Raw genomic sequence first — 13569 nt, forward strand, 5'->3', positions numbered from 1 at the left:
CAGTTGTTTATCATCGTTTAGAATGGCACTTATTCTAGTCAGAAAAAAATGTCTGCTGATTTTTTGCTTTCCTAGAGTCATAGTATCTTACTTTCAGCTGGTCTTTTCAAATGTTAAAGAGAAAAACAGCTGCTGACTCTGATTGCCATTTGGAAATAATCAAAGGAGGCATTTGGAGGTTGTAGCTTTTTATCTGCGGGTTCGAATTTGACCTCTTTCTCTTCTATGACCCTTGCTCTTATTTCTTTTTAAGGATTGTTTCAAGTTACTTTTTAAACTTTAACTAGACACTTCTTTGTCTTACTAAACAGCATATTTGTAAGGCTTGGGGTCTCTTTTGATGTGGTCAAAAAGCCTCTTACTAATACTTGGTTGTAGAGAAATGTTCTTAAAATTTTATTGTATCATTTCCTTAAGTTCCTAGCATTATTATACTTGATTTCTTACCTTTTCCTCGTTAATATTTCTCTTTAATTTCCTCTGTAGAATTTGCAGTTGACTTGGTAATACTAAACTTTCCTTCTATTTTAGCCATCCGCTTTGTGTGTCCATGAGAGGTTATATCTACTTTTATTTTATAAAAAAATGTAGTTATAACAAAGGCTAGATCCAAAGTTTGTTTAACTTGAAGGCCATACAGTTTGGGGGAGGAAGGAACTTTTTTAGAAAAAGAATATGACATAGTGCATACAAAATTAGGTTTAGGGTTTTGAAGGAACCTGTATGGGTGAGTGGTCATAAAGTTTAAGCTTCATTAGCTTTTTGGTAAATTCACCTCTGGTTACCAAAGTTGAGGGGGTAGAAGTATAAATCAATGTTTGGTTTTGGAAGAGGGTGCTTATAGTAATTTATAATATCCATTTATCTTTAACCTGCTCAGCAATAGTCTTTTTAATGACCTCCCAAGAGACACATTTTCTTGTATACAGTAGTCCTTCTTTTGAGTGGCTACTTTATGCTGGGCATATGGAATCAGTGGTGACCAAGATAGATCTAATTCCTGCCCTCATACAGTTTAGGTCTAAAGGGAAAGATGTTAACACATAATTTGTGTGGTGATTAGATTATATAATGAGAGAATGAGGAAAGGTTTATTTGTAATTAGCATATGAATATCTTGAGGTCTCCATTCTTATCTCAATATACTACTATTTAATTGTATCCAGTTTTCCATATTTTTATCACTTTTTGGCCAGAATTACTGTATGTTTTTAACATACCATTCTCATCAGATCATTTCTGAGCCTTTTAACTTGTAATGGTTTCCCACATAAAGTAGTCCTTTTTCTAGCATTAAGTTTTCATCCCAATTCTCCTTTGTATGCTTTCTAGCTTAAAAACTCAGTTATCTTCAAAGGCTCGGCAGATACCAAAAGGTTATCCTAGAGTGGTTCTCAATCAGCTATTGATAGAATTAGGAGAGGTTTTTACAAACGAAAGAATAGAATCCCATCCCCTCTACCCTAGATTCTGACTTAATTGTGTGAGACAGGGCCCAGGCACCAGTATTTCTAGTTTATGTGCTGCCGAAGGGAATAACAGGCATTAGTATTTTTTTTTTCCTCATCCGAGGACATTTTTTCATTTTTTGTTCAGGTAGAGCATTAGGGAGAGAAAGGAAGAGAGAGAGAGAGAAGGAGAGAAACATCGACGTGAAAGGAACACATCGAGTGGCTACCTCCCACATGACCCAACCAGGGCCAGGGACAAACTGCACCCGAGGTACGTGCCCTTAGCGGGAACCGAACCCGGGTCTCTCTGGACCTCAGGCCGATGCTCTAACCGCTGACCCACACTGGCCAGGGCGGCATTAGTATTTTTAAAAGAAGTTTTTCAGCCTGGCTGGTGTGGCTCAGTGGTTGAGCATCGACCCATGCACCAAGAGGTTGCTAGTTCGATTCCCGCTCAGGGCATATACCCAGGTTGTGTACCAAATTCCCAGTGGGGGGCAGGCAGGAGGTGGCCAATCGATGTTCTCTCTCATTGATGTTTCTCTCTCTCTCTTTCCTCTCCCTTCCTCTTTCTCTAAAATCAATAAAGGAAAAAAACTTAAAATTTGTTTTTCAGGTATTTTTATGCACAGTCAGGAATGAGGACCATTGTTCTATATCTAGGGAAAACTTTTGTATCAGTAATCATTTTCTGTTTGAAATTTTCTCTTTTGTTCTATCTACCTGTCCTACTCAGCCTCAAAGCTTACCTTAGTACCTACTCTATTAGTGAAGATTTTCTTGACAATTTTAGCTTATCCTATAATTTCTCTAGCCTCTAAATTTATAGTATTTAATAGCTCTATGCCACTCATTTTGCAATTAGAATATATTGCCTCGTAACCTTTCTTGTATCAGTAGGTGTCTTTATTACTTTTGGTTTTTAAGTTAAATCCGTGTATATATCTTAAATCTTACCTGGATTTCGGCTACTGAAGGACAGTGTGTGCCATCGTATTTCCATAAGAGTGCTCTGCATATCGGTGTATATAAATACTTTCTTGATGACTGAAATAGCATGGTTAAGAATTTGAACCAGCCCTGACCGGTTTGGCTCAGCGGTTAGAGCGTCGGCCTGCGGTCCTGAGAGACCCGGGTTCGGTTCCCGCTAAGGGCGCGTACCTCGGTTGCAGTTTGTCCCCGGCCCTGGTCGGTTGTGTGGGTGGCAGCCACTCGATGTGTTCCTTTCACATCGATGTTTCTCTCTCTCTCTCTGTTCCTCTCTCTCCCTCCCACTCTACCTGAACAAAAAATGGAAAAATGTCCTCTGGTGAGGATAAAAAAAAAAAAAAGAAAATAAAAGAATTTGAACCATGTCACAGAAAGTGTTAAATAGCCTCAGTGACAAGGAAACAAGGCTTGTTTATTTGAACAGCACTAGCTACATCAAAATAATGTTATCTTCAGCAAATCATTGGATTATAGTGTATATATATAGTTTTCTAAACTAATCACCATCTAAGCTTCAATTTTAAGTGGTTCAGAATCTGCCACTCTTTACTGTTTATAGTTAGTGATTGACTCCCTAAGTGATTTAGCCTTGATTCTTTACTTATCAGGCATCTTGATGATAGGCACCTAATTTCTCTCTTTAAAGTAGTCACCAGGTATTTTGCATTGTTAAAAATGAAAATGCCCTCAGTGTCCAGGGAAGGTAACATAAATGTTAAGTTGTAAATGATCGGGAGTAGTTTGGTCTTTGGCCACAGGGGGGAAGTATATATGCCCTGCTTTTAGAGTTCAGTTTGTAAGGTATATGCACTAGCAGTAAAATGAAAAATTTTTGAATTTGACATTAGAGTAGAGCAAAAGCAGTTAATATGTTGTTCTGTTATATGTATTAGAGTATAGTTGTTGTTGAGTTTTAGAGCCATAATTTGACTGAAATTTTGTGTTCATATGAAATGTGCAGTGGTGGGGGCACCACTCATATTCTCCATTTTTCTTACATAGTAAGAGCTTATATTTTGAAGTTAATAAGTTCTTGTGTGTTTATTTAGACTATTTATTTAGAAATAAGCCGAGTACAATCTTTTCTTAATTGGAGGACAGAGATTGTAAACATGTTTACAGGCTGTAGTGATATGGTTTCAATCTTTGTAATAATCAGTGTTTATAACAATTCTATTTTTCTAATAAATGTTTCTTAAGGTAGACTTTATGTGTTTCTGTACGGGTTTGTTTCTTTTGACTTATTTCTATGTTTTCTTTTTTAGCTATGCCCACTTCTTTTTATTTTGAGTAAATCTAGCTTCTAATTTTCTCCAAAACAAAGAAAATTTCTAGATTTTAAAACCACTATGCATAGGTTAAGTAGTAATTTTATTATAAAGAAGTTACACATGCTCATGAATAATTGCTGATTGCTAAATAAGAATCAAACAGTTTTATCCATAGAATGTTAGTGCTGCAAAATTTTGATATATTTGGGGGTGTTTACTTTAGAATGCTACTGTAAAAGAAGAATTTATCTAGTTCCATTTTATAAGGAGTATGTGTGCCTGTGTGTATATATCAGTGGATATGTGTTATTTATTAATATGGAAGTATTATCAAGCTCAGCGTCTTACTTTTTGGAATAAATACAGTTTAAATAAAGCAGCCTGAGGGTATTACTGGAAATGGGTAAAAAGTGAGTCTGCTCTTTTGATTGAAGCTCTTCATTTGATTCTCTAGGTTCAGTTGACACTGTATGCTTATCTGTCCACTGAGTTCATCGGTACTGTCAACATATATAATACCATCCGGAGAGTTGGAACAGTGCTCCTCATCATGCATGCACTGAAGTACTACTACTGGGCAGTGCATCCTCAGGATCGAAGTGGTGTCACCCCAAAAGGATTAGGTGTAGTATCTCTGTCAATATATTATGCTAGATATATGACAAATCAGGATTTTCTTTTTTTCCCCTTTTTTAACCAGTGCTATTACAGTATTCTGGAAGGCTTTATTTTATTTTATTTTTCTATTTTATTTTTTTAAATCCTCACCTGAGGATATTTTTTCATTTTTTGTTTAGATAGAGTGGGAAGGAGAGAGAGGAAGAGAGAGAGAGAGAAACATCGACTTGAAAGGGACACATCGAGTGGCTGCCTCCCGCATGACCCAACCAGGGCCGGGGACAAACTGCAACCTAAGTACATGCCCTTAGCAGGAACCGAACCCGGGACTCTCTGGACCGCAGGCTGATGCTCTCACCGCTGAGCCAAACCGACCAGGGCCTGGAAGTTTTTCTAAATTTCATCATGGCAAAATTTTATTTTAATCTGTTGATTATATTGATAATTTGTCCTAAATCGTGGTTGCCAAAGGTTAATAACTTGCTACTTTTATGAAAGAATACTACTTTTGCTGCCGATGTTTGGGGAACAACTATGACTTGAATGATTGTTTTCACTCACTGAAAATGAGAAGAAACTACATTAGCAACTGGTATTGATGCTGATGCCAGTTGTCACAATGAGATAACTGAAAACAGTATTTTTTTGGAGAGATGGAGATTCCTTGCAGAAGTAGGGAATATCTGTTTCTAATAAATAGTGTAATGAAATCACAACATTTCAGTAATTATTTTCCTATAAAATCAGGAGACTAAATTCCTAGAAGGATAGTATTCATTCATTGTGTCAGGAGTTCATAGAAGGGGTCAAAATAAAAATTTTGACATTTGGTGGATCTTTTGATTGTAAGTATTGTAAAACCTGCTTCAAACTGGCTTACATCATGAGAGGGAGTTAATCAGCTCATGTAAACAGGCAGTTTCAGTTAAACTCAGTGCAGGGGTTCAGACTATAGCCCTAGGACCCAACTTGTCTCTTTCCATTTCCCAGTTCTCTGTTGGATCTTTTCATGTATTCTCTCTTTGTAGTACCAAACAACCACTTCACCTTCATATTCTCACAACTTTAAATCCAGCAAAAGAGCATCTGCCTGTATTGAGCATTTCCAGCAGAAGTCTCTTTTAGTGTTTTTGTTCCTCATTGGCTCTGATTGAATTCTGTGCCCATCTGTGTAGCAGGTATTCATTACAGTGACCAGACACTGAGGCCCTTCCCACCTATGAAACACGTGATCTGAGAGTGAGGATGGAGTCAGTCCCTTGATAAAAAAATGTCGGCTGTTTCTTAAACTTGGGAAATAGATGCTGTAGAGTTAAACAACAAACTTTGTTCAGTGATTTACAAAGATAAGGTTTCATATTTGTACAGTACTTTTTATTTTATTTTTTAAATTAATCCTCACCCAAGGATATTTTTCCATTGATTTTTTTTTAGATAGGGAGAGGGATGGAGAGAGAGAGAAACAGAAACATTGATGTGTGAGAGACACATTGATTGGTTGCCTCCTGAAACTCCAACTGGGGCCAGGGATCGAACCTGCAACCCAGGTAGGTGCCCTTGACCCTTCAGTTCATGGGCTGAACCTCCAGCCACTGAGCCAAACTGGCCAGGACCGTACAGGACTTTTTTAAAATAATTTTTTTAATGCTGTCATTGATTTTTTTTTTTTTTTTTTTAGAGAGGAAGGGAGGAGAGAGAGAGAAACATCGATGTGAGAAACATCAATCAGCTGTCTCCTGCACGCCCCCTACTGGGGATTGAACCCAGCATGTGTTCTAACCAGGAATAGAGCAGGGACCTCTCAGTCCATGGGCTGATGCTCAATCCACTGAGCCACACCAGCTGGGCTCTTTTTAAAATTGATTTTAGAGAAGGAGGAAGACATAGAGAGGGGGAGGGGGAGAAGAAGGAACATCAGTGTGAGACAGATGCATTGATTGGTTGCCTCCACATCCAACTGGGGATGGAACCTGCAATTTAGATATGTGCCCTGACTGGGAATTAAACCCGCGACCTTCTAGTGCACGGGTCGATGCTCCAAGCAACTGAGCCACACCAGCCAGGGCTACAGTACTTTTTTATTTTTATCCCTTTCAAAATAAACTTGATTTATTCAGAGAATATGGTCTCTGTACTTTAGAAAGCTGCGAGAACATACAGAAGTAATATGATCTCTTTGAGCTGGCACGGTTGTGGTAGATCTAGAACTAGGTCATGATTTCCTCATGACTCTTTCATGGAGATGTACATATATCATATACTGTGCTGGGCATTGGTATATTCTGGCCTTGATTTTATAACTGATTAGTGACCTTGGAAAAGTCTCAGACTTCAAGTGAGAGAGCTGGACAAACTTGATGATTCTATTGTAACTCTGTAACCTATTCTTCGCCTAGGAATTGTCATGTGGAACAAATTTTAAACAATTTTCTTCCTCTTTTAATTGATCTGTTCAAGGTCACGGTGGTCCTATGCTTTGGTGGTCTAGGAACTAGTTGTAAATAATGATTAGTGGGGAAAAATTGCAGAAAACAGGTACTCACTTCGGATCTTAGAACAATGGGTATTTGGTTTCAAAAGCTTTCTGGGAATTATATGTTTGAGACATGAAAATTGACTTTAATGTGAGCCATGTGTGACCAAGGACTTGCTCAAGAAGAGGAGATGTCAGAGGTAGCCAACATAATGTTTCACTTCTTCGCGAATGTACTGTGTTGAGTTGTACTTTTTGAGATTTTTTTTTATTAGTTTACAACAGTGGTAATAGAGAAAAAGTTTTTTCCATGCTAAATTCACATATAAGTTTGGAATTTGCTTTTTTTTCTTTGTAAACTTATGTTGTCATAGTATTCTGAGAGTCTTTTAAAACAAAATATATGTGCACATAATTATTAAATACAAATTTATTACCTCATTTTTATGTTTTGAAATTCATTTGATATTTCAGAACAAACTTCATGCTACTTTCAGTATAATCCAGTTTGTACATTTGGAGCATTATACATACAGTTGCATATGAGATTGAATGCTTGTCTTTCTGGAGGCATAAAACGCTTTAGGTTTCTTATGAATAAGTGGAAAAGTTATTGGAAATGCGAATTTTATATTTAGCTTTGAGGTCTTTGAAATGCTAAGTATGTGTGTATTTATGTTTGTTTGTTTTTTAAAGATGGACCACGACCTAATCAAAAAGAAATATTTTCTATAAGAGCATTCTTATTGATGTTCATTAAGCAATTAGTGATGAGGGTGAGTTCATCTTTCTTATGCTATAACATTATAACTTGTGTGTATTGTAACTTATAATTTCAGATAAAATGCAATCTTGGTTTATTTACTAGGGTTACACATTGGAAATACTTTGAAAAATATTTGTTTCCATGTTTGTTCATCTTTCTTGGGTGTAGGGATATATACGTTATTGAAAAATTGGGAATTGATCATTATAATATATTTTATATGAATTTCTATAGGAGTTCAAGTTATTCATTCTTTCATTCAGCAAATATTTATTGTTTCTTTCTATCCCTGGTACTGCTTGATGCAGTAGTCAACAAAGCTGCTCAAGGAGGTTTTACTTATAGGAGTTCCTTATAGCCAACATTCAGATTTTGAAAAATAATTTTTCCTGTATAAATATACCAGGTAGGTGTGTCAGCCTTTAGAAATGATTATTTTTTTGTCCTATTTCATTCTACTATAGATAGAGTAAAATTTAATAATTATTTTTAAGGAAGGTGATTAGGTTTTATAATATGGCAATATAGAAATGTATTTGTTGCAAATTTATTATTCAATATTTTCCTGTATCATTTTGTTTCTTATTCTTTAAAAAAATTTTTTTTCTTTATTGAATTTAGAGAAGAAGGGAGAGGGGGAGAGAGATAGAATCATCAGTGAGAGAGAACGTTAATTGGTTGCCTCCTGCATGCCCCCCACTTGGGATTGGGCCCACAACCTGGGCATGTGCCTTGACCGGGAATCAAACCAGGACCTCTTGGTGCATGGGTCGACGCTCAACCACTGAGCTACACCGGCCGGGCTATTTCTTATTCTTTATAAGTTAATGCTTTATTAGCTGTCACATACTATTATGGTAAGTTGATTTAACTTTAGTATATACTGCAGAGTCAAATATGTTATTTTTATTTATTAAAATATTTATCCCTTAAACTTTTTTCTAAAAAATTTTTTCTACTGTTTGTTTCCTAATTTTATTTTTTATTGTCCTTTTTTGAGTTGCAGCTTTGTTTTATGATTAATAATTGATAGACTAGGTTGAAAATTTTCACACTGCATTCATTTAAAAGTCCAATGTTTTTCCCAGTGAAATTACTCCTCAGTTTTTAGTGCCTTACATTTTAACTTGGTAATTTTATGTTTATTTTACTTTCCAAATTAAAAAATAATAAATAGAAAAGTTGTCTTCTGTATTTAGAAGAGTGATGGGTATGGATAATCCTCTTTTTTTGGGTACGTGCCCCTAGTGGGAACCAAACCCAGAATTCTCTGGTCCGCAGGCCGACGCTCCAGCCGCTGAGCCAAACCGGCCAGGGCAGATAATCCTCTTTTATTTATCAGTAGATACTATTTTGTGCTTCCTTGAGGATTCTGTAGCTTTACGAGATCGGTTATCATATTATATAAGGAGCTGAAAGCAGAATGCTAGTGTCAGACCTCTTGTAACTTCTGTAGTCGTGAATACTGCATGTCTTCAGTGTGTCTCTCAGTTTTTAGTTTAAGTTTAGATTCTATATTACATTATATTTTCATGTTTATAGCAACTGACCATGTTGACAAATCGGTGTATAATTTTCATTAAAATTTTTTTATATGCAAGTTTAAGATACTTGTAATTATGTTTTCAAAGGATTCTGGAGTAAAGGAAGATGAACTACAGGCCATTCTTAATTACCTACTTACTATGCATGAGGTAACATTTGAATTTTGTATTTTGGGGTTTTTATTTCTTGAAGATGTATTATGGGCTTTTGTAAAGTAAAAAAGTTAAATCATTCATTAATGATATATCTATAATGGGAAGTAAATGTATCTTGGAACTAAATCTTAGCAGCCTTCATATAAATAAATATCCTTTGTTACCACAAGAGGACTCAAAGAAATATCATTAAGGCTTTAAAAGGGTTAAAATTAGATCTCATTGAACTGATTATAAAGTATGTCTAAGAATGCTTTCAGTGTATCTTCAGGAACCAGTGTAATTAATGGAAAAACAGGTAACAAAAATGACTAAAAGTGATTGGATTTTTATATTCATAGCACAGTCTTCCTATTGATTTGCATGTTCAAGTACTATTAAGTTAAACAACTCATTTGTAATAGGATTTAAAATTATGTGATTGAAAAGGAGGTTGATATGTCTGGGTTTTTTTCTTTATTTTTTAGCACTGGGAAAATGTACTATATGCCAAATGTAGTCTAACCAAATAATCTGATTCTTTGGGTTTTAAATAAGTAAATTTTGGGAGTAGTGAAGACATAATACAGGGTACAGATGATGTGCTGTAGAATTGTGCACCTGAAATCTGTATAATTTTGTTAAGCAGTGTCATCCCAAACAGTTTAACAAAAAGGAAAAAAAAATAAGTAAATGTTGGAAATTGGAATTTTATATAGAACACATTTTAAATAATTTACCTTATGTTATAATTCATGTTTTGTTTGTTAATAAGTATCTGTTACAGTATGAAATAGTACCTTCTTTAATCATTAATAAATAAGAGATATTGTTTGGACCCATCTTTGTTAATTGGGAGTTGGGGGAGAAAAGAATAGGTTAAATTGCTTGATTGGATTATATTTGGCGCAGACATTGATGATAGTGATTACTTTTTACTGTTGAGTACTGTATCCTATTATGTGTTTGGATTTTCCTGACTCAGTCTAATAATTGAAGATTTTCAGTTGTACTTCCTAGTACTCTGTTGTTATATGTGATTTTGTTTTTTTATTAACTCCACGGGGCCGAAGCACTTCATAAAAGAGAAACTGGAAGTCACAGTGATCTTCTGTTTTCTCTGAATCTGTTCAGGGATCTTTCAGGTTCTTCAAATAACCTTTTTCCTATCTCAGTGCCCCAGCTCTAGACTATTTACTTAGTGTATTGAGAATTTAGGTTCTCAAGTAGCTGCCATAAGCAAAAGTTCAAAAGCAGTGAATGAGAACCTAGATGCAGGACAATAGAGGTAACTAACTGCTGCTTCCCTTTACCTCTTTGAGGCCCTGATGGTATGCATACATACTGAAATATTCAGCAAAGGTTGTGAAGGATTTTCTTGAAGATTTTTTTGTTTCTGAATTTATTTATGTTCTTGTGCTATTCTGTAAATGTTAGCAATTTATACGACATACAGTTGTGTGTTGACTCAGTAAGCATTCATTGATATCTATATCTTTAATACTAAAAGTAGATAATATGTGAGAACCATCCAGTTATCATTTCCCAAAAAGTCTTCTATTGGAACTAGTTCCTTGAGATGTTCAGTGAACAAAGTGGTTCAGGTTAAATTTAGGAAATGATACATAATATGTTGCCCCTTAATACTACTGTCAGATTTAAAAACATCTATCAGATACTAAAGGATCTAATATAATATGCCTTGCTATATATAATAAAAGAGAAAAACATAGTTCTGCCTGTCCCCCAATTTCTTGATGTATAATCATCTTTTTAAAAATACTGTTATGTCAGATCTATAGAATATGTTTTAGGAAATCTTGATATAGTATAAGAGGCATTTTTTGTTTTTATTAAGAAATTATATGACTGTTGGTGATGTGTACTTTTAGTTAGATAGATGAGTATGTATATGTGAAGAGCTAATTTGTTAAAACAAGTATATATCGTATATGTGTCTAATTATTTTTTTAAGTTGAAAATTCTATTGTTTTAGAAGTATTCAGTGTTCAAAAATGTTGTTTTTTCCTTATTTAAAATTTTTTTTCTGAAATGATTTTAGGATGACAACCTAATGGATGTCCTACAGCTGCTTGTTGCATTAATGTCAGAACATCCTAACTCTATGATACCCGCTTTTGACCAAAGGAATGGGTTACGGTAAGAGTTTACTATATCAGATTTTTAACATGTTTAATGTCAGAGATAAGTTGGGAGATGATAGAGTCTTAGATATGAAAAGTTTTACCGGATCTTGTATTTTAAAATGAGTTAAGATGTAAGACCTTTTTATCTTTTGTGTTGTTTTCTAAAGAAATTTCTAATTGTAGAGGCTCTGTTACTATTTAATTTTTGAGGAGAGATTAGGCAAATCATTCTTCTATCTTGGATAGTTAGTGCTATTATACAGCTGTTCTAAGATCAAATTATTTAGCAGCATTATCTTTAGGTGTTAGAACAGTAGTATTCAATTGTGATCTAAGAGAAGATCTTTGTCATCCATTTATAATAACACTTTCTTCACCCCCAATCCCAAATCCTCATTTTATTAGTCTACTGTGTTGTAATAAAAAAATATTATAGTCCAGGCGGCTTAGAGTGATAGAAATTTACTTCTCACAGTTCTGGAGACTGGAAGTCCAGGATCAAGGAGCTAGCAGGGCTCTGCCTTTGGGTTGCCGATAGTCACCTTCCTCACTATGTGTTCACTTTACCTTTTTTTTTTTTTATGTGTACACGGACAAAAAGAGCAAGCTTTTTGGTCTCCTTTTAAAAGTTATGGACACTAATCCTATGGAATCAGGGACCCACCCATGAGACTTCATTTAGTCTTAGTTACTTTCTTATAGGACCCATTTACAAATACAACCACACTGGGGGTTAGGGCTTTAATATGAATGGGGAGGGCACACATTCAGTGCATAACAGTCATCAGCAAAACAATACTTTTGTTTTCATGAGGTTTTGGGCCATAAAAGTTTTTTTTTTTTTAAATATGTTTTTATTGATTTTAGAGAGAGAGGAAGGGAGAGGGAGACAGAGAGAGAAACATTGATGAGAAAGAGAAACACTGATGAGAAAGCACACCCTTTACTGGGGCTTGCGCCTGCAACCTGGATATATGCCCTGAACAGGAATTGAACCACTGACCTCTTAGTGCATGGGAGGAGTCTCCGCCAACTGAGCCACATCAAAGGTTTAACAACTATTTTGCTGGATGATCAGCTATAGTAACTAATGTAATGATCTAGTTATAATAAATTTCTCACATTTATTGTCTACTACAAATCCTTTATGTTGACAAATGTATGATGACATGTATCTGTAATTAGGGTATCGTGCAGAGTATTTTCCCTGCTCTAAAAGTCTTCTGTGCTCTGCCTAGATATCCTCCTTGCCCTCCCTCTCCCTCTCCCAGCCCTGTCTCCATAGTTTATTATCTCTATAGTTTTTCCTTTTCCTGAATGTTATATAGTTGGAGTCATACAGTAGCCTTTTCAGATTGGCTTCTTTCACTTAGTAATATCCATTTTAGGTTACTCTGTGATAGTTTATTTCTTTTAGGGTTGAATTATATTTCATTATTTTGCTCTACACAGTTCATTTATGACTGAAGGACATCTTGGTTGCTTGCAGGTTTTGGCAATTATGTATAAAGCTGCTATAAACATGCATGTGTGGATGCAAGTTTTCAACTCTTTTGGGGGAAATACCAATGAGTATGATCACTGAATCTTAGGGGAAACGTATATTTAGTTTTGTAAGAAACTGCCAAACTGTCTTCTAGAGTGGCTGTACCATTTTGCCTTTTCATTAGCAATGTATGAGAGTTCTTGTAGCTCCTCCTTATTTTCACCAGCATTGGGTGTTCCAAATCTTTTGGATTTTGGTCATTCTAATACGTGTGTAGTGATATCTCCTTGTTTTTGTTTTTTTTTAATCCTCATCCGAGGACATTTTTCCACTTTTTGTTCAGATAGAGTGGGAGGGAGAGAGAGGAAGAGAGAGAGAAAGAAATATCAATGTGAAAGAGACACATTGATTGGTTGCCTCCTGCAAGAACCCATCCAGGGCTGGGAATTGAATTGCAACCGAGGTAGGTGCCCTTGACTATGAATCAAACCCATGACTCTTTGGTCTGTGGCCTGACACTCTAACCGCTGAGCCTAACTGGCCAAAGTTAGCCCATTCAAAAGAATATCTATTTTTATTCATTTTTAGAGAGAGAGGAAGGGAGAGGGAGAAAGAGATAGAAACATTGAAGAGAGTAACATCTGTTGGCTGCCTCCTGTACGCCCCCTACTGGGGATTGAGCCCGCAA

The 13569-nt window shown here is 35.6% G+C and overlaps 1 protein-coding gene across 4 annotated transcripts in view; it reads left to right on the forward strand.

Annotated features, from left to right (window-relative positions):
- Positions 1–13569, forward strand: part of LRBA (LPS responsive beige-like anchor protein) — a 622710-nt gene that overhangs the window by 84281 nt on the left and 524860 nt on the right. For 3 of the 4 annotated variants that reach the window (XM_036239773.1, XM_036239776.1, XM_036239775.1), the window contains 4 exons: positions 4167–4335; positions 7500–7579; positions 9201–9263; positions 11311–11408. In XM_036239773.1, coding sequence (XP_036095666.1) covers positions 4167–4335; positions 7500–7579; positions 9201–9263; positions 11311–11408 — 410 coding nt within the window. Of the gene's footprint in view, positions 1–4166; positions 4336–7499; positions 7580–7877; positions 7976–9200; positions 9264–11310; positions 11409–13569 lie in introns of those variants that run through there. The other variant, XM_036239777.1, reaches the window with a different exon arrangement.

This window comes from Molossus molossus, unplaced genomic scaffold, assembly GCF_014108415.1.
Source record: "Molossus molossus isolate mMolMol1 unplaced genomic scaffold, mMolMol1.p scaffold_m16_p_4, whole genome shotgun sequence".
NCBI classification, from domain to species: Eukaryota; Metazoa; Chordata; class Mammalia; order Chiroptera; family Molossidae; genus Molossus; species Molossus molossus.